The 25,289-nt window shown below is 33.5% G+C and overlaps 1 protein-coding gene and 1 pseudogene across 2 annotated transcripts; one reads left to right on the forward strand and one right to left on the reverse strand.

The window, feature by feature from the left end:
- Positions 203–24,736, reverse strand: ZSWIM2 (zinc finger SWIM-type containing 2). 2 transcript variants are annotated; one of them, XM_021075296.1, is made up of 9 exons: positions 23,475–24,734; positions 22,258–22,334; positions 20,710–20,750; positions 11,155–11,365; positions 9,647–9,898; positions 6,702–6,786; positions 5,279–5,391; positions 3,182–3,335; positions 203–2,260 (listed from the first exon to the last, which is right to left on the reverse strand). In XM_021075296.1, exons 1-9 carry the CDS (start codon positions 23,637–23,639, stop codon positions 1,454–1,456), a joined length of 1,905 nt encoding a protein of 634 aa, XP_020930955.1. In that variant the 5' UTR covers positions 23,640–24,734; the 3' UTR covers positions 203–1,453. The 2 variants fall into 2 exon arrangements, with proteins under 2 accessions (XP_020930955.1, XP_020930956.1); XM_021075297.1 differs by having other exon boundaries at positions 2,110–2,252; positions 23,475–24,736.
- Positions 11,405–18,819, forward strand: LOC110257089 (annotated as a pseudogene).

Raw genomic sequence — 25,289 nt, forward strand, 5'->3', positions numbered from 1 at the left:
GGTCTTTTTGCCCTTTCTAGGGTTCCTGTGGCACATGGAGGTTCCCAGGCTAGGGGTCTAATCGGAGTTGTAGCCGCCAGCCTATGACACAGCCATAGCAAGACCAGATCTGAGCCGTGTCTGTGACCTACACCACAGCTCACCACAACACTGGATCCTTAACACACTGAGCAAGGCCAGGGATCAAACCTGAAACCTCATGGTTCCTAGTTGGATTCGTTAACCACTGAGCCATGTTGGGAATTCCACTTCCCAATTTTTACAGCAGCCCTATTTACAATAGCCAAGACATGGAAGCAAACCAAGTGTCCTGCAACAGATGACTGGATTAAGATGTAGCCGCACGTGCGCGCACACACACACACACTGGAATATTACTCAGCCATACAAATGAAATAATGGCATTTGCAGCAAGTTGGACAGACCTAGATAATATTATACTTATGAAATAAATCAGACAGAGAAAGACAATTACCATATGATTTCACTCATATATGTAATCTAAACAACAAAACAAATGAACAAACAAAATAATACAGAAATGGATTCACAGATACAGAAAAACGATGGTGACCAAAGGGGAGAGGGAAACTGGGAGGGACAGATTAGGGGCATGAGATGAATGGATACAAACTACTATATGTAAAAGAGACAAGCATCAAGAATATACTTGGGAATTATACCCATTATCTTGTAACAACCTATAATGGAATAGCACAGGAATTATATTCATTATCTCATAACAACCTATAATGAAATATAATCTCAAAAATACCAAAGCCACTATGCCATACACCTGAAATTAACACAATATTATAAATTAACTATACTTCAAATAAAAAAAGGAAATTGGTAGTATTTATATGTTTCTTGATAAAAGTAACCAGTAAAACCATTATATATGTGGCACAGCTTACAGCATTGTAAGGATATTGTATTTCATTTCATATATAAAAAAACCCCTTTAAGGAAATAAAGCAAAAAAGAAAATCACCATCTCATCTTAATTTTCCTATAGGTTTGTGGTGATTATAAGCACAAGAAAATGTAAAAATACATAAGCACTGGAAAGATTTCTTGCGTGTTATATGTTATCAAGTAGAATGTTTGAAAACAATGACTCAATACAAGGAAAATCTATTCCCTTAATTACAAATGACTATTTTATCTATTTAGAGTCATATATAAAAATCAATATTCATAACTGATCATATCCTAAACATATTCATCAAGATACCTAATGCTTTAAATCTTATAAGGAATGAAGCCATTTCCTTCAGGTGTAGGTCATTACTCATAGACAAGTAGGCAAAATAATAACAGAGAATTTTATATATATATATATACATACACACACATATATATTTGTCAAGAGTATACAGTGTTTTATGTTCTATAAAAACATTTTTATATTCCATATTAAAATTTTTTCTGATGTTAATAAAATACATTTTCATAACTGAACTCCTTCCAATATTAGAGATAGCTCAGTACTTTTTGTTTTTAAAGGGTAAGATATAGGCCTTCTGGATAAATGACTACATTTTGGTCTAATTTTCCCTATACAATGATTATACCTCTTAGACAAACTAAGATTAGTTTTACCCCCATTGACAGTTAGATTTAAATCATCTGGAAGTAAGGTACTGGATCTCGCGTTGTCTTTCTTTATTTCAGTACCAAGAATCTTCTTTGAATTGTGGACAATACATTTACAGTCTTTGCTCATCTTCTGGCTTTGACCAGTGTGGTGTGTTTTACTGATACATGGGTTTTCCATTCCAGTCAGACATGTAAGCCTCTTGTGATGAACAGAAGGAAAAAATGTTTGAGATGACATTTTCCCATAGGATCCAGTGGGTAAATCATGGAGATATCTGGGGAAATGTTGGCTAACTTTATAGTCATAGGTTGATTTTCTTGAATTTGAATCATCTAATTTGATAGAATATAGGTCATCTATTGTTATATTCTGATAAGTATCTGTTGGACTTTGAGTTGTATTCAGTTTTTCAGAATTACATTGAGGTATACTAGGTAAAATTCCAAGACTATTTTGTTTTAAGACTAATCCAGTACCAGGAATAAAAAGTTCTTCCTGTTTTGACAGATGAGGGATGTCTGTGTTTGAAACAGACTGATGTGCATGTCCATTCACTGCTGTATCTTTCCAGATTAAAGGATTATATATAACTTGTCCATCAATAGGGCATGAATTGCATTGGTGGAATAACCAACTGTCAATACATTTCCTATGAAACTTAAAAAAATTTACAAGTTAATCAGAGATATATTATCTTGTTTACAATGTATATTATCCAAGTAACTTTTCTCTAGGTTTAGTATTGTGTTAATTTTAAAACTTTCACAAAATTGGAAAGTAATATAACTTATCAAGTTTTGTGGAAATACTTTGAAGAAGTTCTCTTAAAAATGCAATTGGTCATGGACAGATCTCAACTTTCTACATTAAAATGAAAAGCCTTCTTTGGATACCATCTTTGCAATTTCACTAAAAACTTACTACTTGTCCAAGCCATTAATTTCACTACTGCTTTCTAATGAATGAAAATTATTAAATAAAAAAAAGTCATAGCCAACTAGCATTGAAAATTAATATGATGATAGTAAGTGATAAAGTGATTCTAGGGAAGAAAACAAATTGTCAGACATTTAAAATAAGGGTGACTCTAAAGCTATAAATGTTTATTGACTGAAATGACTTCATCTCAGAAAAACCCTGGTTACCAAATATATAGTGATCTAGCAATATTAGACTTTGATTCCAGCAAGTTAATTTGACATAATAATAAATTATGTCAAATTAAGCATTTCTGTTTCATCTAAAGAATCATAAAAATAATATTAGAAAGTTAGTATTGTATAAGATTTTTCTTTTTACAGGTAACTAAAGTAGATAAAATAATTTAACCTAGAGTGCCATTTTATCTTTCCTCAATAGTATATACAGAAATGAATCCTAATCAGTAGGAATCTATCCTGAGGGAACAGAGCTGCCTTCTCAATAGTCTCTGCTCTAGCTTTGCAAACACACACTGTTCAATCTGAACATCTCTGCTTGTAATTCAACCAAAAAGTAAAAGGTGAGACTTAAATTGCCATTTCATCTCTGAAAATTGGCTCTTTAGGGAAAGTCAAACTAAAATGATGTGACTTCTACCTTGTGAGCACATGGTAGCAATCTTGTATGTTGACCAAGGTGAAATGCCTTCAAACAAAGTCGACACTGGTAGCCTGGAGCCAGTAGCTTACTATTCTTTGTGATCAGTAAGAGAGGCAGTGACTTGACCACGTGTTTTGGTGTATAGACTTGGCTAAATGAGAATAAGCAAGCAATGAGACATGATTGGTTATGTATGATTATATACCAGGAAGTAACCAAGAGCACAGGTAATAACCTCCATATAAATAATGCAAATGAACCCAATACTTCTTAAAGCTGAAGACAATAAATCTCATACATTATAAAGCTAAAAAAATCTATTATATTTATCTTGAACAAGATGGATCCAACTGCAGCACTTTCATAAAGAACAAATTTAGTCATTTCAAATAAAAATACTAACCTGAAAATTTTTGATTTGCACCTTTTAACATCATTGAAACCAGAACAGAATTTTGGTGAGAACCATATACTCAAGCTATTTCAGTCTGAGCCAACACTTAGGCTTGTGTTTATAAAAATACAACCCAATTCACTCTGCTATCTGGTGAAGTAAGGTGTATGGTAAGCCACATTAAATATTCTAAGCCACTATAATAAATTAGTAGATCATTAGGAAACTCATTTTCCCTTGGGGTATATGATTAGGACTACAGCATTATTAGGCCATAATATTCTATAAAGATACCAACTCCATTTTTGTACGAAAAGTACCAACCAATGTAACTGATATGCAATGAAAATTTGATGCCACTAACAACTAATAAAACATATAAATATTTTTTTAAAAAGCTTGGTTAAAAGGTTAGATGTTTTCTTCTTATTCAAAAGTCATTCAGAATAAAGTTCAAATATATTATTTAAAAAAGTTTATACTTCTCATTATTCTGCAGCTATACCTCCATCATGTTACAGAAACTGCTTTTACCAAGGTTATTTAATTGTCAACTAAAAAAACCTGTGTTTTTATTATTTCAGGTTATTAATCACTTTATTTTGAAACTCTCTTATTTATTCCATTTTCTCTCCTTAGAATGTCCTTCTATTCTTAATTTTTTCTTGCCTCCCTCACAATATCTCCCAAACTATTAGTTGTACAATTTACCATTCTAATAGGCTGAAGTGTGATATCCATCCAGGGTCACAGGAAATGGAGACGGAGAGCCTTTGTTTAGGCTTATTTTGTACCCACATGGAATTTTATGCTCCCATGGACTGTGGTCTCCTAAGTGTGTGGAGCACACACAGGACATGGGCTAGATATTCACTGGGTTCAATGAAAGTATATATATACACGAAGAAGTACAATTTTTGTTTGGTTAATTTATTGAAATTATCTTTTAGAAATATTTCTAGTTTATACCATCCTTTTGCATGTTTTATAGCATACGTAATATGTTCATTATACAAAATATATTTAATTTTCTTTAATTGATAAGAAGTATGACAAAAGGTTTGAACATCTGTCCACTAGTTGAGAGCCCAAGTCAGGGTTCTGAAACACAACCAAGCCCCCAGCACTCTTCTTCCATGGAGGTGGAGTAGAGGGAGAATGAGAAAAAAGACTTCCTTCCCCTAGAGACCAATCACTTCAAAGTAAAATCTCAAAGATCCCTATTTTCTTTTTCTTTGTATAACTTACATCAGTTTTAATTTTCCATTTATTTAGATGATCACTTAATTACTCAGGAAACTACTATAGCCTTAATACCCAGTACAATCTCTGGTAGAGTTAGTAATAGTAGGCAACATTATTTGAATATTTACTGTGTGTATTAATTCATTTCACAAGCACAAAATACCTCTGAGACTGGTTTCATAATTATCCCCATTTTAAAGATAAAGAAAAATGTGGCAGGGAGAAGTAAAGTAACTGGCCTAAGAATTGCAGAGCCAGCTTGTGGTTGTACAAGGACTGGATTTAGGCATTCTGACTCCAGAGCCTTGCTCTCACTTGAATACTATAATGTCACCCAATATATAATAAATACTTAATTCACAGTGAATAAAGAAATGAATAAAATTTATCCAAGTGAAAAATTATGTAAATATCCTAAGTCATACAAGAAATATCAGTTTCACTGAGGATCTCACCCTTGCTTTTCTTGAAAATGTGGCATCTTTCCTTCTATCTCCGTTTTAATATCTACATATTTTACAGTTTCATCTGATCTTTTTTCTAGTGATCTCCATCTTTGATTTCTCTTCTGTAATAGTTAAAGAGTGGATGTTACTTTGCAAATGATGGAAATGTTTACTTTGTGTATTAAAATCAGTTGGCTACATATCAATAACAATGATAAAGACTCATCATTTAAAAATATAGCTTTTTTTATTATTTTTTAAAATTTATTTTTGTCTTTTTGCCTTTTTCTAGGGCCACTTCCCGCGGCATATGGAGGTTCCCAGGCTGGGGGTCTAATCGGAGCTGTAGCCTCCGGCCAACGCCAGAGCCACAGCAATGCGGGATCCGAGCCGCGTCTGTGACCTACACCACAGCTCACAGCAACACCGGATCCTTAACCCACTGAGCAAGTCCAGGGATAGAACCTGCAGCCTCATGGTTCCTAGTTGGATTTGTTAACCACTGCGCCACGACGGGAACTCCAAATATATTAGCTTTTTAACACATTAAGGAAATGTGTACAACTTTGCAAATTATTAGTGACTCCAGTATACTGTTACACAGCTATGATAACATTACTTTTCTTTGTTCTTTTTTGGCTGCCTCAGCACATGGAGTTCCTAGGCCATGGTTGCAACCTTTGCCACAGTTGTGGCAATATTGGATCCTTTAACCCACTGTGTTGCACTAGGTATCAAACCTGTGTCCCAGTGCTCCAGAGATAATGTGATTGTGTTGTGCCACAGCAGGAACTCCTAACATTACCTTTTAAGGTAAAAATATTAACATAATTAATCATGGTACTTGTGGCTGTTTTACATTGAGTAATAAGTAGAAATTAGTATTATTTCTCATGAAGTTCAAATGATGTCAATAAAATTCCATGATTAAGAAATTTTAAAACCATAAATGGTTGTCAGTAACATTATAATTTACTTTTTTAACGTTGAGGTCTTTTTTTAGAATGAATTTTCAAGATTGCAGGCTGTAATTTCTGTCCTTAATATTTATGTATGATATCATCATGTTTGTTATTGTGTTGGATTTTATAAACTACCAATGTGAGAACTGATTGCTTGTAAATCCTTAAGAAAAGGTTCTTCAAAGTTATGGTCTTTTGTCTGTATTCAAAATGGTCGGCTCTATTCTAGAGTGTTATCTATTCTTTTGTTGTTGTTTTTTGGCTGCACCTGCGGCATATGGAAGTTGCCCCGCCAGGGATCAAATATGAGCTGCAGCTGTGGATCTATGCCACAGCTGTGGCAATGCTGAATCCTTAGGCCATTGTGCCACAGCAGGAACTCCCTATCTATTCTTATTATTCTTGGATTTTACTTAGATTTACGATAGAAAAAATACAAACACAAATGAAATTCAAGGTGAATACTGTACCTCACGAAATATAAATGAGTGAGAAAGATGGCAGCTGCTATCAAAACATTCCTGGCATAAGTGATATTCTATACATTCGGTACACCTAAAAATGCAAAACACCAAAACATACAATAAAAAAATGAATTATTTTGACTTTTTTGATGAAAAAATTCTGGCCAAGATTTCCTGGGAACTATGCAGATATGATAAGGCCCATCTTAATTCTCACCCCCATGCTAATTTCCTATTGCTATTGTAACAAATTACAACAAATTTACCAGCTTAAATAATACTTTATTGTCTTACAATTTTGTGGGTCAGAAGTCTGACATGGGTCAGAATGGGATCAACAGAATTGCATTTAAAATCAAGGGATCCACAGAATTGCATTTCTTTTTGGAGATTACAGAGAAGATCTGCTTTCTTTACCCTTTCTTTTAAATGCTGCCCACCATCCTTAGCTTACCTTGTGGTCTTTTCCTCCATCTTCCTTTTCTTCCATGGTCACGCATCCCTTTGACTCTCTTCTTTGCTGCCCTTTTCTATTTTCAAGAACCACTGTGATTACACTAACCCAGGCAATCCAGGATAATCTTATTTCAAGGTCAGATGATTAGCAACCTTAATTTCATTGGCAGACTTAATTGCCATACAACATGTAACCTAACATACAGGTTCTGGGCATAAGGATGTGGATACTTGGGAGGCATTATTTGCCTACTACACATCCCCCTACCATGATGTCTTCCTGGAGTACCTTTCTTTCTCTAGATTCCTTTAGCATCTACAGTCTATTGTATTCTTTCATTTAATTACCCATTGTTTTCCAATTATTTCATGAATGCTAGAGTTACACTTAGCTGAATACTTCTTGAAAAAGTGGAAAAAGATATATGTATAAAGTTTTCAATATAAACTACTGATATATTAAAAGACTTCATTTTCCATGAAGCTCAATTTAAACATATATCACTTAAAAATTTTTGCCACAAGCAGAGAATTTTAATTTCCTTGGAGCAATATTCACCAAAAAATAATATTCCAAGCAAATAAACTTATTTTCTTAAGTCGTCAAAGAATTAGAAGATCATTTCCATGGGAAATCTGGGAAAACATACCCTTCAGACATCTTAGAAGCAGCAAACATTAATTTATTCATTATTATTATTTATATATACAGGGCAGATCCTTAATAATTTTTATCAATCAGAGCAATAGTGCAGTTTATTCAATACATCAAATTATGCTGCCTAGAAAAAGTTAAGCATCTCTATTTTAAGCTGTATATCATATATAATATCTATATATCATATACATGATACATATTTTTGGAATTAACTTCTTAAAAGATAAGTAGCTATATTGTGAACCTCTAATGAAGAAGGAACTGAAACACTTTCTAGTTTATCTTATCTCCTACACAATCCATTACTAAAACTACTGGAAACAGTTTTTTTTCTAGCTATTGACAGAATTGTTAGTATTTGAGGGAAAGGAAGGACTGCATCTATGCCAAACCATAGAGAAGTTATTCTGAAAGAAAAGGTGGAGCAGCAGGCAGGAAGCAGAACAGTGGAGAATGCCTGCATTGAGGGGTAGCAGAAAGAATCATCCATGGGGACAGAAAGAGCTGTCTGAAGGCTCAGAGTGACAGTGGAGTACCTATCATTAACAAAATACTTAAAAGCAAGATTGAGATAATTTACCAAAGCCACCCACATATTAAACATTTGAGGAATACAACACTACGAAGACAAAATTTTACACTGTGGCTTTCACCTGTCTTTGTCCTATTCAGCTTTCTTCCCTATCTCCTTTTTCACATGTTACTTTAGTCTCTGTTGTTCTTACCCACTCCTCTTGAAAAATTCAGATTGCTGAAACAGTGGCTACTAATACCAAGTAGCAAGTCTTTCTTTTCTCTGGAATTCTCTTTAACCAGCGTTCTTGAAAAATAGCTAAATACCTCCTGCTAAACCTTATAAATATTCTGCCATCTTTCTCAAGTGAGAATGCTCCTTTGGTGCTTTCTCGAGCTAGCTGTTTTCCAATTAAGACTTTTATTAATGATGCACTGGTTGATTTACTTCTATGTGACACATTGAGAAAGTGGACTAAAAGAATAAAGGTATCACTCACTGTTGGGGGGGTGATAAAAATTGTTTTAAGGTTTTATGAGGGATTTTTAAAAATATATATTAATTGGATTCATTATAACATAATCCTAGGAAGACTGAAAAGTAAACTGATAACATTTTAGAAAAAAATTTAACAAAGATCAAAACAAAGTATTTTCCTCTTAACACTGAGTTAACTTAAGATTTTACTTAAGGAAGCATAATTTCCTAAGCATAGCAATTAATTGATGTTTTATGGTTGGAATTATGGAAAAGCTTGGGGATTACTCAAAAAGTAATGAAAATTGTTTTCTCTGATAAGTTTTTGTTGAGGCATAAGATATGAAAGAAAATAAAACATAAACTCATTCAAATTTGGACTTGGGGGAACTCCAGTAAATATTTATTTGATCTAGTCAGTATCCTTCTTGCTTAATTCTAGGAGTTGTTGACAAAGATCTCATTGGTGTGGTTCAAAGAAGGTGACAGGAGGTGAGAGAAATATCTAGCAGGGCTCTGAGCTTGAAACTCATTTAGGCCAAACTGCAAAGCCCATGTCCCAAGCTTCGAGGAAAGGATGTTACTTCAGACTCTCAATCTAGACTGGAATGCAAAGCCAACGTCCGTGTGTGAGTGAAGAAAATAAAACAATTGAAATTCCTGAGGTACAAAGTTGACATGGACCACCAGACTGAAAATCCTCAAGCAGCAGCTATCTTTAAGGCAAACACACTGTATAAAGGAGGAAAAGAAGAAGCTAAATGACCAGTACTCTGATGTTCAAAGTTTACTAAAATTAAAAAAAATTTAGACTACATGTTTATAATTTTACTGATTGATACTTACTTATAACACTTGCCCTCGATTGGAAACTGTTGACAGTTATTACAGGGAATTCCAAGGTGTTTGTCTAGTCGCTGTTTCTCAGCTGCAGTCACAAGTCTGCTAGAGTTTTTGAATTCCTCTGAAATAAGTTTTAATGGTGCAAACTCTTTTCTACACAGAGGACATTTTAACATGGAATTGTTCGATGTCATATCCTGAAAATTAGCTAAGATCTTCATGCATTTTATATGAACATTATTGCCACAGCCAAGTCTGTTAGAAATAAAATTCAAGTTTACTATTTATATAGAGCAAAGTTGTACATATGTGTGTTTGTATGTATATGTAATGTACATATATATGCATGTGTATATGTGTATATATATATATATGTACATTTTCTGTTACCATCTTTATTTCCCATAAAAATAGATTCTGAACTGATATAGCTTGATTACACACATAACCCTCTAATCTACCATCTTTAATTTAGTACATCAGAATTCCAAACAAAGTCTCCCCTATTTCAATGAAATGGTGATAAAAGATTTTGCATCATTATAATATTTTTCATTTTTAAAGTGAGAATGAATATAGTCCAAGTGAAGAGGAAAATAATATTAATCATCGTCATTATTTTATTTTACTTGTTACTATTATTTTTGGCCACACCCAAGGCACATGGAAGTTCTCAGGCTAGCAACTGAACCCACACCACATTTGCACCTGTGCCACAGATGTGTCAATGCTGCATCCTTAACTTGCTGTGCCACAAGGAAACTTCCAATAATAGTAATTTTTAAATAAAAAATATTACTGAGAGCAAGGGTATCACATTATTTTTCTAGAAATCACCAAATGTAAATGTGATAGTACCCAATAAATATCTGCTGAGAGAAATAATATTTTGGGAAATAGTTAATAATTTTAAAACAAGCAAAAGAAGCAGCTCTTTTCCACACTGTGAAAAAATACACTGTAGATGAAAATTTTGGCAAATAATCAGGACAAAAAAAATTAAAAATTTCAGTAGCAAATATTGCCCAAATTTTCCAAGTCCAACTTTATGGTGCCTTAAAGAATAATTGAGTATGACCCTGTAAATAAATATTTATGTGTAAGTGAAATTTTGAATTAAAGATAAAATTTAGAAAAGCTGAAGAGAATTTTATCATTTTAAAGTAAAATAATCTTTACTTTCAGAAAACTCTGTAACTCTAAGCCATGGCATCTTTTCATATATATAAAATAGAATGTGAAAATTATCTACTTTAATAACTTAAAGTGAAAAGGAAAATAAAGTGGAGTTATTTTTTAACTTGCATGCTGTAAAATGTAGCCCAGATATAATTAAAGAATAGGACCTCTCATAACATACACATTAGGAAATAAAAGAAGGCCAATTAAATATAATGGTTTAAACATGTATTGTTTTTCTATCAACATGTTTCAAAAGATAATCAATTACAAACATATTAAATTAGAATTTTTCCATGCATTTTTAGAATTCCAAGAAAAAAACATGTCACCTGCAGAAGGTGACAGGAAGCTTTTTCTCCAAAAGCACTTCTTGACAAATAGAGCAGATATCATCAGAACCAATTTCCTTCTGTTTAATGTAGCCATCTTCTTCAATTTGTGCATTTTCATCATTCGTTCCTTGTTGGGGAGTTTGAACTTGAGGAATCCCCCGAAGCAAGTTGCTGATTTCTCCTTCCACAAGACCTAACTGCAAAGCAGCTAGTGATAAATTCCAAAGTATTAAAATTCAGTGACAGAATGGAGATACAGAAACAACTTAGGCTGAAAGTTAGCATTTTCCCCCAAATATCAGAAAGACAGTTTTGGTTGAATTATTACACTGACATTTACCACTTTTTTGTATTCCTTTCAGAGCCAAAAGTTCAGAAAAGAGTCATTTACAAAAAGAATAGAAGTTATCTCTTTTTTCCTTGTTACCGAAGAAAGTCAGTGAAACCAGTGCATTATAAAGTTTTTGGATTAATTATATGATAATGTTAATCCTTGAATTAGTATTATAATCATATCTTATATTTTGATCTGTTCTCTTGTTCATAAACAAATACTTCATTAACATATAGGAGTATTAAAATAAATAAGCACAAATAAATAAAGGGGAAGAGTAGTCAGTGTAATTTAGTATTTGCTAGATGAATAATTAGCAAATGAATTATGAGAGAGCAAGACTCAGTTATCTCAGTGTTTTGGTATCCACATCCTTCACAAATTTGGTCAGTATTTTTCAAGACAATCTATTAAGTATATTATCTATACTTTTGGGGTGTACATTCTTTGAATTCTGAATTTTCTCCATCCTGCTGTCTTTATTACAATAATAATTATTATTAGCCACACCTGCAGCATGTGGAGGGAGATTCCTGGGCCAAGGATCAAACCCATACCACAGCAGTGAACTGAGCCATTGCAGTGACAACACAAGGTTCTTAACATGCTGCGCCACAAGGTAACTTCATCCTTTTGTCGTTATAAGAAATGGTGTTGTAAGTGCACAGAATTTTGATCAAGGCATCCTAGATCCTTTATTCTCTGGCCCACTCCCATGCACCTGCCTCTTCCCCTCTCTTAACATGATGCAATTTAAAAATACCAGATGTTATGGGTCCCTCTGAATTCCATTCACTTTATACATTCTTAAATATGTATAGAGTAAAAAAATCATTTTCCTTAAAAGGATTATCAATTAAACCCTAAAAATACTGAAAACATCATAGTTACTTTTCAAAACAAAAATCACTGTTCCTTGTCTGAGGTGGGGTGGCAGGTGGAATGCAGGAGGGTATCATACTTCAATTAACCATTACTTTGGAGGATGAGGGCTATTTGTCACAGAGACACAGCAACAGCTGCTCCCTACAAAAATGAAGAGGAAAATGAAGAACAAAAGATTGTGCTTTGAGGAATGAAGATTCTCTAGGGCAGCAGAAATATTGAAATATAAAATTCATAAGAGGAGCTGGCCACAAACTGTTCTATGTGGTGTAACACAAATTTGGGGAATAAAAGGGAGAAACAAATTCTTCAGAAATTAATTTAGAAAAATTAGATTACAAAAGAATATTATTTTATAGAGAAGAGCAAGACAGCTAACCTTATCAGACATCATTTTGCATTATAATAAACAATAAAAATAAATAAGGACTCACTAAATAATAAAAATTATGAAACAGGGATGAAAAAAAGCACTGTTCTATAGCTGTTATTGAGATAACTTGGTATAAACATGGATAAAATTAATTCCAACCAAATACCAACCTCCAATTTATAGCAATACAACTACACATGGATGCCATAAGGAAGAATAAAAAATACAACAGAAAAACTAGCAGAAATAAACCTCCAAAATACTATGGATGAAGGACAACTTTCAAAGCATTGAAACAATATACATGAATGGTTACAAAACAAAACAAAAAAACCCGCATACATATGGCTAAAAATCCAAACACAAAATTTAATAAAGCCATATTAAAAAATTATGACATTAGGAAAACATTTGCAAAGAGGGGTAATCTCTATATTGAGGAGGAGTTTGTAGCTTATCCCAGTAAATAAATAGCCAAAGCACAACTCACACATGTAAACAAGTCAATGGATGTTCAACTCCATTAATATCAAAGAAAAGTTAGTTAAAATCAAAATGAGGTGCAGACACAGAACAAAACCTACTAAATAAGAAGTAATAAATAAATAGCATGCGAAGAATGCTTCCTCCGTTGTGAAATAGACCGTGTTAAATATTCTCTCCAAGAAGGTATTATGCCAGATTTACATTTTTTCCCCCCTTTTCTAGGGCCGATTCCCGCGGCATATGAAGGTTCCCAGGCTAGGAGTTGAATCAGAGCTGTAGCCACCAGCCTACGCCAGAGCCACAGCAACATAGGATCCGAGCCAAATCTGTGACCTACACCACAGCGCGTGGCAATGCTGGATCCTTAACCCACTGAGCGAGTTCAGGAATCGAACCTGCAACCTCATGGTTCCTAGTCGGATTCGTTAACCACTGCGCCACGACGGGAGCTCCTAATAGCTTTTTTTTTTTTTTTTTTTTTTTTCAGATTTACAGTTTTATAGATCCTAGTGAAATTCCATGAGAATTTTTATTTCATTGTCAGTGATTCTAGTTATAAGATCCCTATTGCAAACACTGAATCTGGGCATGATCAAGCAATTGTGTTACAAAACCTTTATAGATTTAGTCATCCAAGCCCAGAGAACTGGCTACCTCTCTGCTACAAGTCTGATGATAGAGTCAGAGTCAACTGGTATTTGAAGTATATGGAGAAATCATCAGAAATTAGGCAAGCTCTAGAACTTCTCACTGTAGAGGACCTTGTGATAGGGATCTAGCAGCAAAAATTTCTCAAAGAGCTCTCTAAGAGCTGGGTTTGGAGCCCCCTAGATATGGCCATGTGGGATTATTCTAGCAACACATGGTGCAAGTGGCATGAAGAAAATGATACTCTCTTCTGAGCTTTAGCTGTTTGCAAGAAAGTTTCATACTGCCTCAGTAATTCTCTGGCCACTCTCTTTGGAATCCAGCTCACAGAGGTTCATGTATCACCCCAAGATTATGAGGCCAGCAATAGTGTGATACCCAAAATGGTTGTATTAGATGAGAGCATTATCAGAAGCTAAGGGTTGAGAGTCCAGGATTCTCTCATTTCCGCTCTTCTAATCAGGAACAAAGTTCAAACATATCCACTGATGACCACCCATTTGGGCTGAAAATTTCTGGCCAAAACAGCAGTGTTCAGGGAAGAAGGATTACCCGCGTACTAGAGAACATCTCTAATTCCTCCAGCAATACCCACAAATTCTCTGTGAGGCTTCATTCTCACCTGTCCTGTCACATTTTCCCAAAAGATGGATACAACTCTTTCTCTTCCTGATCTTAATGATGGTGCTATTTTCAATTTCTGCAAAAATAATGGGCCCAACTTCCTTTCTGACTATAGTCATACTTAATAGATCACATCAAGGATAAATGTCTTACAAAAACTACTTAATTTTAAAGGAAACTCTATTTTGTAGACTAAAAATACTTGGGGTTCCCACTGTGATTCAGTGGGTTAAGGAGTTGGTGTTGCTGCAACTGTGGTGTAGATCGCTGCTGTGGCTTGGATTTGATCCCTGGCATGGGAATTTCCATATGCTATGGGTGTGGCCAAACAAACAAACAAAAATACTTATGGTTGGGGAAGATCTTGGCATTTTTACTTTTTTTTTTTGAGGGCTTGTTCTACTTCCTCATGGTATTATAGGAATGCCACTAAATTTTTGAGTCCTATAAGAATAAAACTGGCAGTTTCAGTGTTATGCTTTGGGAATGTTTTATTTTGGTATCTTTTACTCAACAATAAAGGTATTGAATATCTGTAATTAAATATTTTTAAATAGTTTTAATTAATTTCTTTCCATTATGAAATATGGAACTGTATCCTAGAGATCTGCAGCTATTTTCACTGCAAATATCTAAGGAAATTGGACTTTAACAAAAATAAAAGTTTGCTACTTAAAGTCTTTGAAATATGCTGACTTTGGCAAAAGTCACTTGAAGGATGAGCAGCCAAAATAAGATTATGCAATTTTCCCAAACCACATGGCTAGAGGGTGACCAGATTTCAGGTTCACCTGACCACAAAGCTCTTTGTATATACCAAGCAGATGTTGAGTCAGGTATTTGCCCTGTTGGTGACTGACTTAAACTGGCTCATGGTCTCTGCTTGGGCTATTATATGGCCTAGGAGTAGAAAAAAAGAGGTAGTAACCTTTTTACCTGGAACCACAGCCAATAACACACACAGCAGTGGCAGAGAGAGCATTCTAATTTAGGTCTTGTGACTCAAAACCCTGGTCCCTCTGGCTTGTGAATCACTTGGTGTCTGTCATGGGACTCTGGTTTTTTAAATACCCATATTCTCCTTTACTAACTATTGAGTACATATCCACAAATTACATATATATGAAAGGATGTATATGTGTATATATATGTATTATATATATATCCTTGTGAAATCCTTAGTAACCACTCTGAGGAAGAAGATACCTCTATTTGACAGACAAATACAACCCAGAGACTCAAGCTGAAGAGCTACTTTGTGGGGGAACTGTTAACTGGGTCTGACTCCAAAGACCACTTTACTCGCATATCACACTGCCTTTTAACTTCTTATCATCTACTTCTGGTATCAGATCTTTAAACAAGAAACAGTTCATTGAATGTAAGTCTATATATTGCATTTTCTACTAGCAGATTTGTTTTAAAATCTTATATATAAGCCAGGAGCCCATTTAATCTTTCTTCAAAATCAGCAGAACAGCAATTGGGTTGGCTTCAAAAGTAGAGGGAAAGCCTGCAATTATAACTCAGATCTTCGGCTTCCTGAGACCTATTCTATGCCATATGACTTTAATCCTGTGTTATTAATTAACATTATATTTTAAAATTTTTGCTGGTTGTGTTGTTTTTTTGAGGTATAGTATATATGCCTGGTATATATAAATGGTCAAATAAACCAAAACAATTCAATAGGAAAAAAAACATGTTACATTTCGTTTGCCTAATGTTATTTTCATTTTTTATTTAAAAAAATTATTTCATGGCACTTTAGATCTTCTAAGGGTATGTCAGATGTATAGAAGAATGAGACTATTTTCTTATTTAATTTTCTAGGAATGAATAGATTATTATGAACCTTGAATCTGGTATTTTTTTCTCACTTTGTGTGACTTAGTCTTCTTTTCAACATTATAGAAATATTACTAGCTTTTCAAAATTTTTCTATGTACCTTTATTTTCCTTGGAGACTTAAATATACTGTTAATGTCTTTCATTTTATGCTTAAGTAATATTGGTGAATGTGACTAAAACATGAATCCAAAAAGCAAAACTAGCAGAAAATTGACATGCTGCTGAAATCATAAATCAACAAAAGTACTTTAAAGATTAGTACATATGGGTGACAGACATAAAGATATTAATACATAAAAAGAGAATAAAACACTTGAATTCATAGATATAGAGAATGGTTGATGTTTGCCAGAATATTTGAGAGCTGCTAAAACAACAGATCTTAAAAATTCTCATCAGAAGAAAAAATTTGTGTGGTACTGGATGTTAACTAGACTTATTGTGATCATTTTGCAATATATACAAATATTTTATCATTACGTTGTATACTCAAAACTAATATTTTATATGTCAATTATATCTCAATGAAACATATTTTTATTCTAATTTCCAGTTAGGGAGACTTTAGGCTAAAGAAATAATTGAAAGAAAAAGTTTCACGTACAAAGAATATAACAGGTAGTTAGAAATAAATGAAATGCCTAACAATGGAAGAATGTTAAATAAATTACGGTGTATCATAATTTATTTAACATTTATTGATGTGAATTAGAGAGACTACACAGCATTGAAAATATTTATAAAGTAACAATGTGTAATAAAAGCAGAACACAAACACACACACACAAAATTTCCACAAATTATTAGGTATACATAAATATAAAGTCAAAAAGGAAGATAGAAAACAAAAAGTTTATTATATCTTTGTGGTGGGAATTTTAAGAGTTTTTCTTAAATGCAGTTTTTATTTTATCCATAAATATTTAATTGAAAAAAAGGGACAGATGGTATTTACTAGACACTGTATTTGGGTGAAACCATTAGGTGATAAATACAGATTTTGCTGGGGAACATTTGCTGGGTAATGGGAAAGAATACTCAGTGTTCAAAACTTATCTTTATAAAAAAATAATTTTTGTATGTCTTCAAAAATAAAAGAGAATCTCAGGTTTCTGGTATGCAACACTATGGTACAAATAATTGTCTCCAGATTTGTTTTAGAAAAGAATCTATGAATGATCAAAACACTTTTGCTTTATTACTAGTAACTGTCTTCTCTACATTTACATACATACTTTACACAATTTTTTTGCCTTTTTTTTTTTAGGGCTGCACTTGTGTCATATGGAAGTTCCTAGGCTAGGGGTTGAATTGGAGCTGTAGCTGCTGGCCTACACCACAGCCATAGCAACATGGGATCTGAGCCCCATCTGTGACCAGATCCTTAACTCACTGAACAAGGCCAGGGATGGAACTTGCACCCTCACAGATACCAGTCAAGTTCCTAACCTGTTAAGCCACAATGGGAACTCCTACTTTACATAATATTAATGAATAATTGCTTAAAGCTTTCTTTGAATTATTTTAATTTTCATGTATGTTTGTTCTAGCTCTCATTTAAATGATGAATTTCAACATCATTGAGACATACTTTCTTTAAATATTTGTACACAAAGGATTTTCTCAATGTTGAGTAACTAAATCTTCTTTTAAATATGAGATATGGAAGATATTTCAGTACAATATAATTTTTCAAAATTAATATGTAGGATCAACTTTAAACTTAAAAAAAATTTCCTATTGTAGGGATATTAATAAAAAGAATAAGACATGGTTTCTGCCTTCAAGAGTACAAAGAATAATACAAAATATCAGATTGATCCATATGAAATTATCATTTTTGTAGATGAAAAAAATAATGGCAATTCATATAATTCAATTTATTAAATAAATCACCTAGCAGAGCTCCTGACTAATATGCAGTACAATAAATATTTTTTGATTGCAATTGGGTTCCACTGTCCAATATGGTAGCCAGGAGCCATATGTGGTCACTGAGCACTTGAAATGTGGATAGTGTGACTGAAAAACTGAATTTTAAATTTTACTTAAATTTAAGTGGAAAACTGATGATCTATAGTTACTGGAAAATTTGTAAGTATGTTTAAAATGATTTGGGTACTATGTAAATCTATTTTTCAACTGAATATTTTATGATATCTAAATGCAGATCAAGCATTTCCAATACAAATATTGTGTCTGAATTGAGAGCACTCTAAATGTAAAAATACACACCAGGTTTTGAAGACAGTATGAAAAAAACATGAAAATATCTCATAATTTTTATACTGATTATGTATTGAGACAATATTTTGGGTTTTGGGTTAAATTACAATGTATTACTAAAATTAATTTCCTATTTCTTTTTACTTTTTATAACATGGTTACTAGAAAACAACACATGTAGTTCACATTATATTTGTATTGGGCAGCCCTAGTATAGAAGCTTGTGAAAATGATATGGAAAATAGTGTAGAGAATAATTAAGACTTTGGAAAGGATGTGAACATTTCAGGTGGCTAAAAAGGAAAAATAGAGAAGAAAATAATATATATGAAATCATATAACCTAATCATTTTGTATGAAGGGGTTGGCAGACAGTTTGAAGAAGCGAGTAAGTGACATTTCTGAAAGAACCTTTTGTATACAGTGTGAAGGAGGAAGCAACAATATTCAGGTGCTGGAAACAAGAAGGCTATAAAGAATAGTACTGCGTTGCTGTGGCTCTAGCATAGGTCGGTGGCTACAAGCTCTGATTCGACCCCTAGCCTGGGAACCTCCATGCCGTGGGAGCGGCCCAAGAAATTGCAAAAAAAAAAAAAAAAAAAAAAAAAATAGTACTAAAGGCTGATGAAGGTTGAACAAAAGTGAGAATGAGGATGGAGAGGTAAGATCACTGTTGAGAAGTAGGTAGGATATAACATAAACTGGACTTATTTAAGAAAGAAGAGAACGGGAGAGAAAAAGTCAATGAGAATGCCAAGGTTTCTAGCTTTGGAGATGAAAGGAAAAAAAAGCCAATATGTGAGGTAGGGAATACAACAGGGGAGCGTACATGGAGGGAATTTAGTACTCAAAATGCCTGTGTGACCTCTAAAATTGTGCTGCCCATAAGGCAGCTGGAAATACTGGTCTGCTGATAAGATGCGGAAATCACTAGTATAAAGATAACAACTGGAGACAGAAAATATGAGACATTTCTAAGAAAATGTGTAGAAAGAGAGAAGATTGCAAAAGAAATATCCCTGTACATCATTAATGTAATTTGTTACCTAGTAAAACTTTTAAATGTCTACTGTGATTGTACTTATATAATAGCTGGGAGGAATGAACCTGCCTAAATAGAATCAAACACTAAATTGAAAAAAAAAAAGAAAATTGATAATTGTTTTAATGCTTTATGAATATTATAAGCTTTTATTTATAAATGTTAAAATGTTGCAGTTCTTAGATGAGTCTGGTATGGATTAAATAACTTTTTGCAGGAAACACTTCCATAATGACAGCATCTTCATTATAAAATGTACAAATCTAAATAAACTATAATAAAATTATTTTTCTTTCTCTTTTATTGTTGAGGACTTAAGACTTTAAACCTAAATATAAAGTTTAAATTATAAAAATTTCACATTACTGACTTTAAACTCAATTATTGACATAAAAATTGTTTTACTCTAAAAAAATATATATATATATTTTGCATAAAAACTTGTCAGTAAACATTTTTAAATAAAATTACGTATCATGTAGAGTTCCTGTCGTGGTTCAGCAGAAGCAAATCTGACTAGTATCCATGAGGATTCAGGTTGAATCTCTGGCCTCAGTGAGTTAAGGATCTGGTGTTGCCAGGAGCTGTGGACCACAGACGCAGCTCGGATCTGGCATTGCTATGCCATATTAGACCCAGTTCGACCCCTAGCCTGGGAACCTGCATATGCCAAGAGTATGGTCTAAAAAGACAAAAAAAAAAAAAGATTATGTATCATGTCAACTGTATTTTTAGGATGTGAAAAATCACATTTGTTATTTTTCTTATAATTAAAATAAATTTAGACACAAACTACTGTGAATACTTGCTTAGAAAACGAGAGAATTTTTTCTAAAAAATAACTGGCATTATTTCATTCCATTATTTATTATTCCATTATTATTAATGAAAATGTAATTTGAAATGACATATAAAGTTACATTTTGTGTTAAATATGAATAAAAATGTTCTATCTTAAGTGTAACAAACTGGGCTACAGATAGTTGTCAGATTGTCTAGAAAAATACTTGTCTAATTTTAGAATGTCTAAGTAAAAAAATTTGTTAACTTCAATTAGTAAAAACCCATACACAAACAACTTACATTCATGATTCCTCGGAAGCTTGAATTTTTTCAACAAGACCCTAATGTTCAAAAGTAGAAAAGCAAAATAAAACATTTATTTTTGACATAACCTCAAAAGGTACTATTTCATTTTAATTTTAGAACAGGAATGGCATTATAGAATTTATATTGATGAAAGTATTAGGGATAAACTTAAAATTCTCATCAGTTTTCTGTTACAAGAGTAGTCAAATTTATCTTTTATAATAATTCTATGTGAAAAAGTATGATCAATGGAAACAAAAGACATTTGTAGTAAAGAGATTTGCCAGAGAGAGTCCACATATCTCCTCATGAGATAGAGTCATTCATAAAAAGAGGTTAGTGAGGGAATCTCAGTATTCACAATTATCCCTGGAAGTTTCCTACTCCTGAAAACGGAGGAATTTTCTGGATAGAGTAATAAATGACTGTTTTCCTAAATATACCACTTTAATGTATGGTAGAAAAATGTTTTCAAATATCATTAATTAAAATGGAATATGACTTTTTTAAAAAGTAGGAGATTATATATTAAATACTTACTTAAATATATTAAATACATTATATTAAATACTGGGATTATATTTCAATTCAGTTTATGGTAAGCATACTGTAAAAAATAAGTGACATAAAAATCAGAACAGAATGCCCTTGCCCTGAGGTAGCTGGCATGAAATAAAAATAAACTATTTTATGTATAATAATGAAACCAAATTGCAAGTTTTGAAAGGATCGTATTTTATATTTTTATGCTAACTAGAGCAAATAACTTGTGTTAGTAGATGCTCAAAAAAATTGATCATAACAACAAAAACCTTGGTATTATAATAGCAGATATACACTGTTTTTTAACCTGTGAATAAAAGCATTAAAATAAGAGATACAAACTTTTTTTCTTAATTTCTTGTTTGATTTTTCTCCTTTAAATATCAATTACAAATTTTCTATAATAACATAATTAGTGACTTGTTAGTGTAAGTATAGCAGGTAAACAAAATGAGTTCAGTTGGGTTCAAATTAAGAATTTTTTCTGTTTTTAATTTCTGGGATGCTCTATAAACTGGTTCTGACTCTAGAGGAAAAATTTCAGATTTGACAGAAATAATTTTTAGTAGAGTTCTATTTCAAAAGATTCATAGTCAAATGCTTATTGAAAAGGAAAATAATAAAAATTAAAAAAAATATCATAATGAACCATGTAATTATCATCGATGATATGAATCAGGGAGGGTTTTTTCCTCCTGTTTTATAGTTAGATTTCGCATTTGTACATAGTGAAAATCTAACACTGTTTTTTTCCTTATTGAAAACAATAACATTCCAAACATGAAGAGGTGGTAGTATGTTTCTCAATTTAAACCTTACTTAATTTTTGAAATGACATAAATACCCAAAACTATATTGATAAGCTGTGACCATTTTACTTTTATATTCCTCCAACAACAAATTTCTTTAATCTTGCAGTACTCAAACCATGAAAAAGGCAAAACATATAATATACCAAGATGTTCCTTTGTGGAGGATTTTTATTACAAAGTCACTTACCAGCATATATGTTTACAAAGTTCCCCTCCTTTCAGAAACACAGAACAGTTACAAACATGAGGATTTCCTAGAGAAACCTTAAAAAAAAAAATGCACACTTAAAAACCCCAATTAATTTTTAGAGTTATGGAGTAAAATTTAGTTAAAAGATAATTGGATTAAAAGAGTTTCAAGAGATAATTTAGTTTAGCTAACTCCAACAAGGTCAAATGCTTGTCATCTTAAGTCTATTGAGACGTCCTAATTCTTGACACCAGTCTAATTTTTCACTTCCATATTCTTTGCCTTGCTCAACAAACTGCATTGTCAGCTACGACTTTTTTTAAGTGAACGTCATTTAGGCAAGTGAAAAGAAATCTAATTTTAAAAGCTTGAAAAAAAACTATAAATTTCTAACTGAAAGGAAATTCTGCTTTGCAGTGGAGCTAATGACCTTTGATAAAGCACTTCATCTGGGATTTTTGTTTTGTGCGTTTGAATTGGTGAGTTTATTTAATTTTATTCAAGAAAACTAAATTAATTCACCAAATCTATACTGGCTTAAACTATTTATTAAATGCTCCAAGTATTGTAAACAACAAAGTGAAAAAAGGACCTTTGAAATAGGCAGTTTTGTAATCTGTATTCAGTATTTAAAGTGCATCAAACTAAAATTTCCTAGTCAACTCTTGGATTTTCGAGTGGTGAGAGTAGGATTCATATTTCATATATGAATATGAAATATTTGTGGTCTTTTAGCAAAATTAAAAGGAATTTTTATTCATTAAGACCTTTCCAAGGCATCGCCATTTAAGTCATACTTTAAAAGGGTCTTGTTAAAGCTTCAGAATGACTAAAGAAAACCCGATTTTATTTATTTAGCAAATAAATACTGTTTGTAAACAGATATTTCGTTTACACAGATATCCGTTAGTGACTGCTAACGGATTCCAGAACGCAAATAAATGCAAACCATATATTCATACAAAACGTCTCACTTTTTCAAGCCCAAAGATTAAGGGGCTTGAAGAAGAGCTTAAAAGAGCATTTTAGAAGAGCTGAATGCAATCTGGAGTCCTAACCTCCAATAATTGGAATTTATCTAACAAATATTATTTCCCTCTGCAATTTGCACATCTTTAGAGTCTGCAACATTTGCCAGTGGGGTTCATACAGGGTAGGCCTGTGGGGACCCAGCGGATCCGGCCTGCTGGGACCGAGTTGGGGGCGGTAGTTACTCGGAAATCCTTGTTTTCCGGCTCCTCCTCCCTCAGCAGGAAGGCAGTGGGGCCCATTTCGCGTAGGAGGTAGATACTGCTGCTCAGCGCCTGGTCTTGTCGCCGGCTGAGGCGGTCGCTCAAGTGTCTTCGCCTTTCAGAGGCCTTATAGCCTCCTCGAAGCATCTTGCCCTGCCAGGACGAAGGCAGCCCCTCAGCTAGGCTCTGAGTCGCCGGCCTGTCTCCATGACCACCGCGTGCGCACTGGTTGCCTTGGTGACGGTGATTGAGCTCCGCAGTGTCCCGGCATGCCTTGCGCTGAGTGGAGCTTCTGCAGCTCACACCCGCCTCCACTCCTTCCTTCCTAAAGCAAAGCTTCTGACTAAGGAGTGTTTCTAATTGCCACCTGGCTGATTAAAAGCTAGTGGCCAAATAATATTGCTGTCAAATTCTCACGTTCCTTCTGCAGGTTCCTAGCAGGCAGGGCTTGTGAATTCTATTAGGACAGTCGCACAGCCCAGTTAAAGTTTGGGCTCTTCATGCTAAATTTATTCTGTGATGAGTCATCATTTTTATCAGAAAGCTCAGAATAATTGTGGACATTCAACTATGTTCCACAAACATTTCTCGATTGCTCACTATGTGCGTAATCTGAATGAGTTTGCTGGGGGAAGATCAAAGATGTGGAAGACAAGAGTCTAACCTGGAAAGTTAGATCCTTAAATTGGGGTGTGTGTGTGTGTGTGTGTGTGTGTGTAGGTCTATGAGCTTTTTTGCTATGTTCTAGGTAGAGAGCTGTAATAAAGTATGTCAAATGAAGAGGTCATATTACTGGAATCCTTCTTTAAAAAAATGAAATCAGGAAATAGCCAGTTGGTAGCCAGGTAACATAAAGATGGGAGATAGGGGATTTTTGTCCCATTTTGTCGTGGAAGGAATTCACAACTAGATTATGTCAAGAGCAGGAAGGAAAAAAAATGCCACAATATGGAAAAAGATGATGGAAGTGGCAGCTTTCACATGTGAAACATCCAGATAAATAGCATTCAATCCAAGATCTAAGGTTTTAACAACTAAATTTTATCTCCACTCTCCTATTCTGACTAATAACAACTAACATACACAGTACCATACTCAACTTTACCATCAATTTAATAGTGGTAGATATTAAAGTAAAACCTTATATATTAAGAAAAAACCTCATATTGAAACCAAAATAACTTGTAAATTAAATTCACTTAGTGTGTTTATTAATACTAGTAATTCTTTTTAGTTTTTTTTTTTTTTTTGTCTTTTTAGGGCTGCACCAGAGGCACACAGAAATTCCCAGGCTAGGGGTCAAATCAGAGCTGTAGCCGCTGGCCTGTGCCACAGCTACAGCAACGCCAGATGCAAGCCACGTGTGCAACCTATACCACAAGGTAATGGCAATGCCACATCCTTAACCCACTGAGTGAGGCCAGGGATGGAACCTGGCTCCTCACGGACACTAGTCAGATTTGCTTCCACTGAGCCACAATGGGAACTCCAATGCTAATAATTAAAAAGACTCAAATGGCAATCTGCACTTTCTTTGTAACTAAGAGTAAGGTTTCAGAGTGAAGGCACTTTATTCAATCACCATTCCCCTCTTCTCCCTTTCTTTCTCCATGTACATACATACATATGTACATATATCCATTTATTGTATATCTCAATATATCATACAAATATATTATGTAATATAGTTATTTAAGAAATACCTTGAAGAGAACTTTAAAAAACAAACAATAGCAAGTAATTGTTAATTGTTTTACTTCTTACAATTAGATAATACTTGCTACATGTGTAAGTGAT

The sequence above is a fragment of the Sus scrofa genome, chromosome 15 (assembly GCF_000003025.6).
Source record: "Sus scrofa isolate TJ Tabasco breed Duroc chromosome 15, Sscrofa11.1, whole genome shotgun sequence".
Taxonomy (NCBI): Eukaryota; Metazoa; Chordata; class Mammalia; order Artiodactyla; family Suidae; genus Sus; species Sus scrofa.

What these genes read in the sequence shown, in the direction of transcription:
- ZSWIM2 (XM_021075296.1), bottom strand. Translation starts at nt 23,639, where the DNA reads ATGCTTCGAGGAGGCTATAAGGCCTCTGAAAGGCGAAGACACTTGAGC. An exon ending in CTTTGTAAACATATATGCTG is followed by an intron (nt 20,751 to 22,257) that starts GTAAGTGACTTT and finishes TTTGAACATTAG; the next exon opens with GGTCTTGTTGAAAAAATTCA. An exon ending in TGCTACCATGTGCTCACAAG is followed by an intron (nt 2,261 to 3,181) that starts GTAGAAGTCACA and finishes AATTTTTTTAAG; the next exon opens with TTTCATAGGAAATGTATTGA.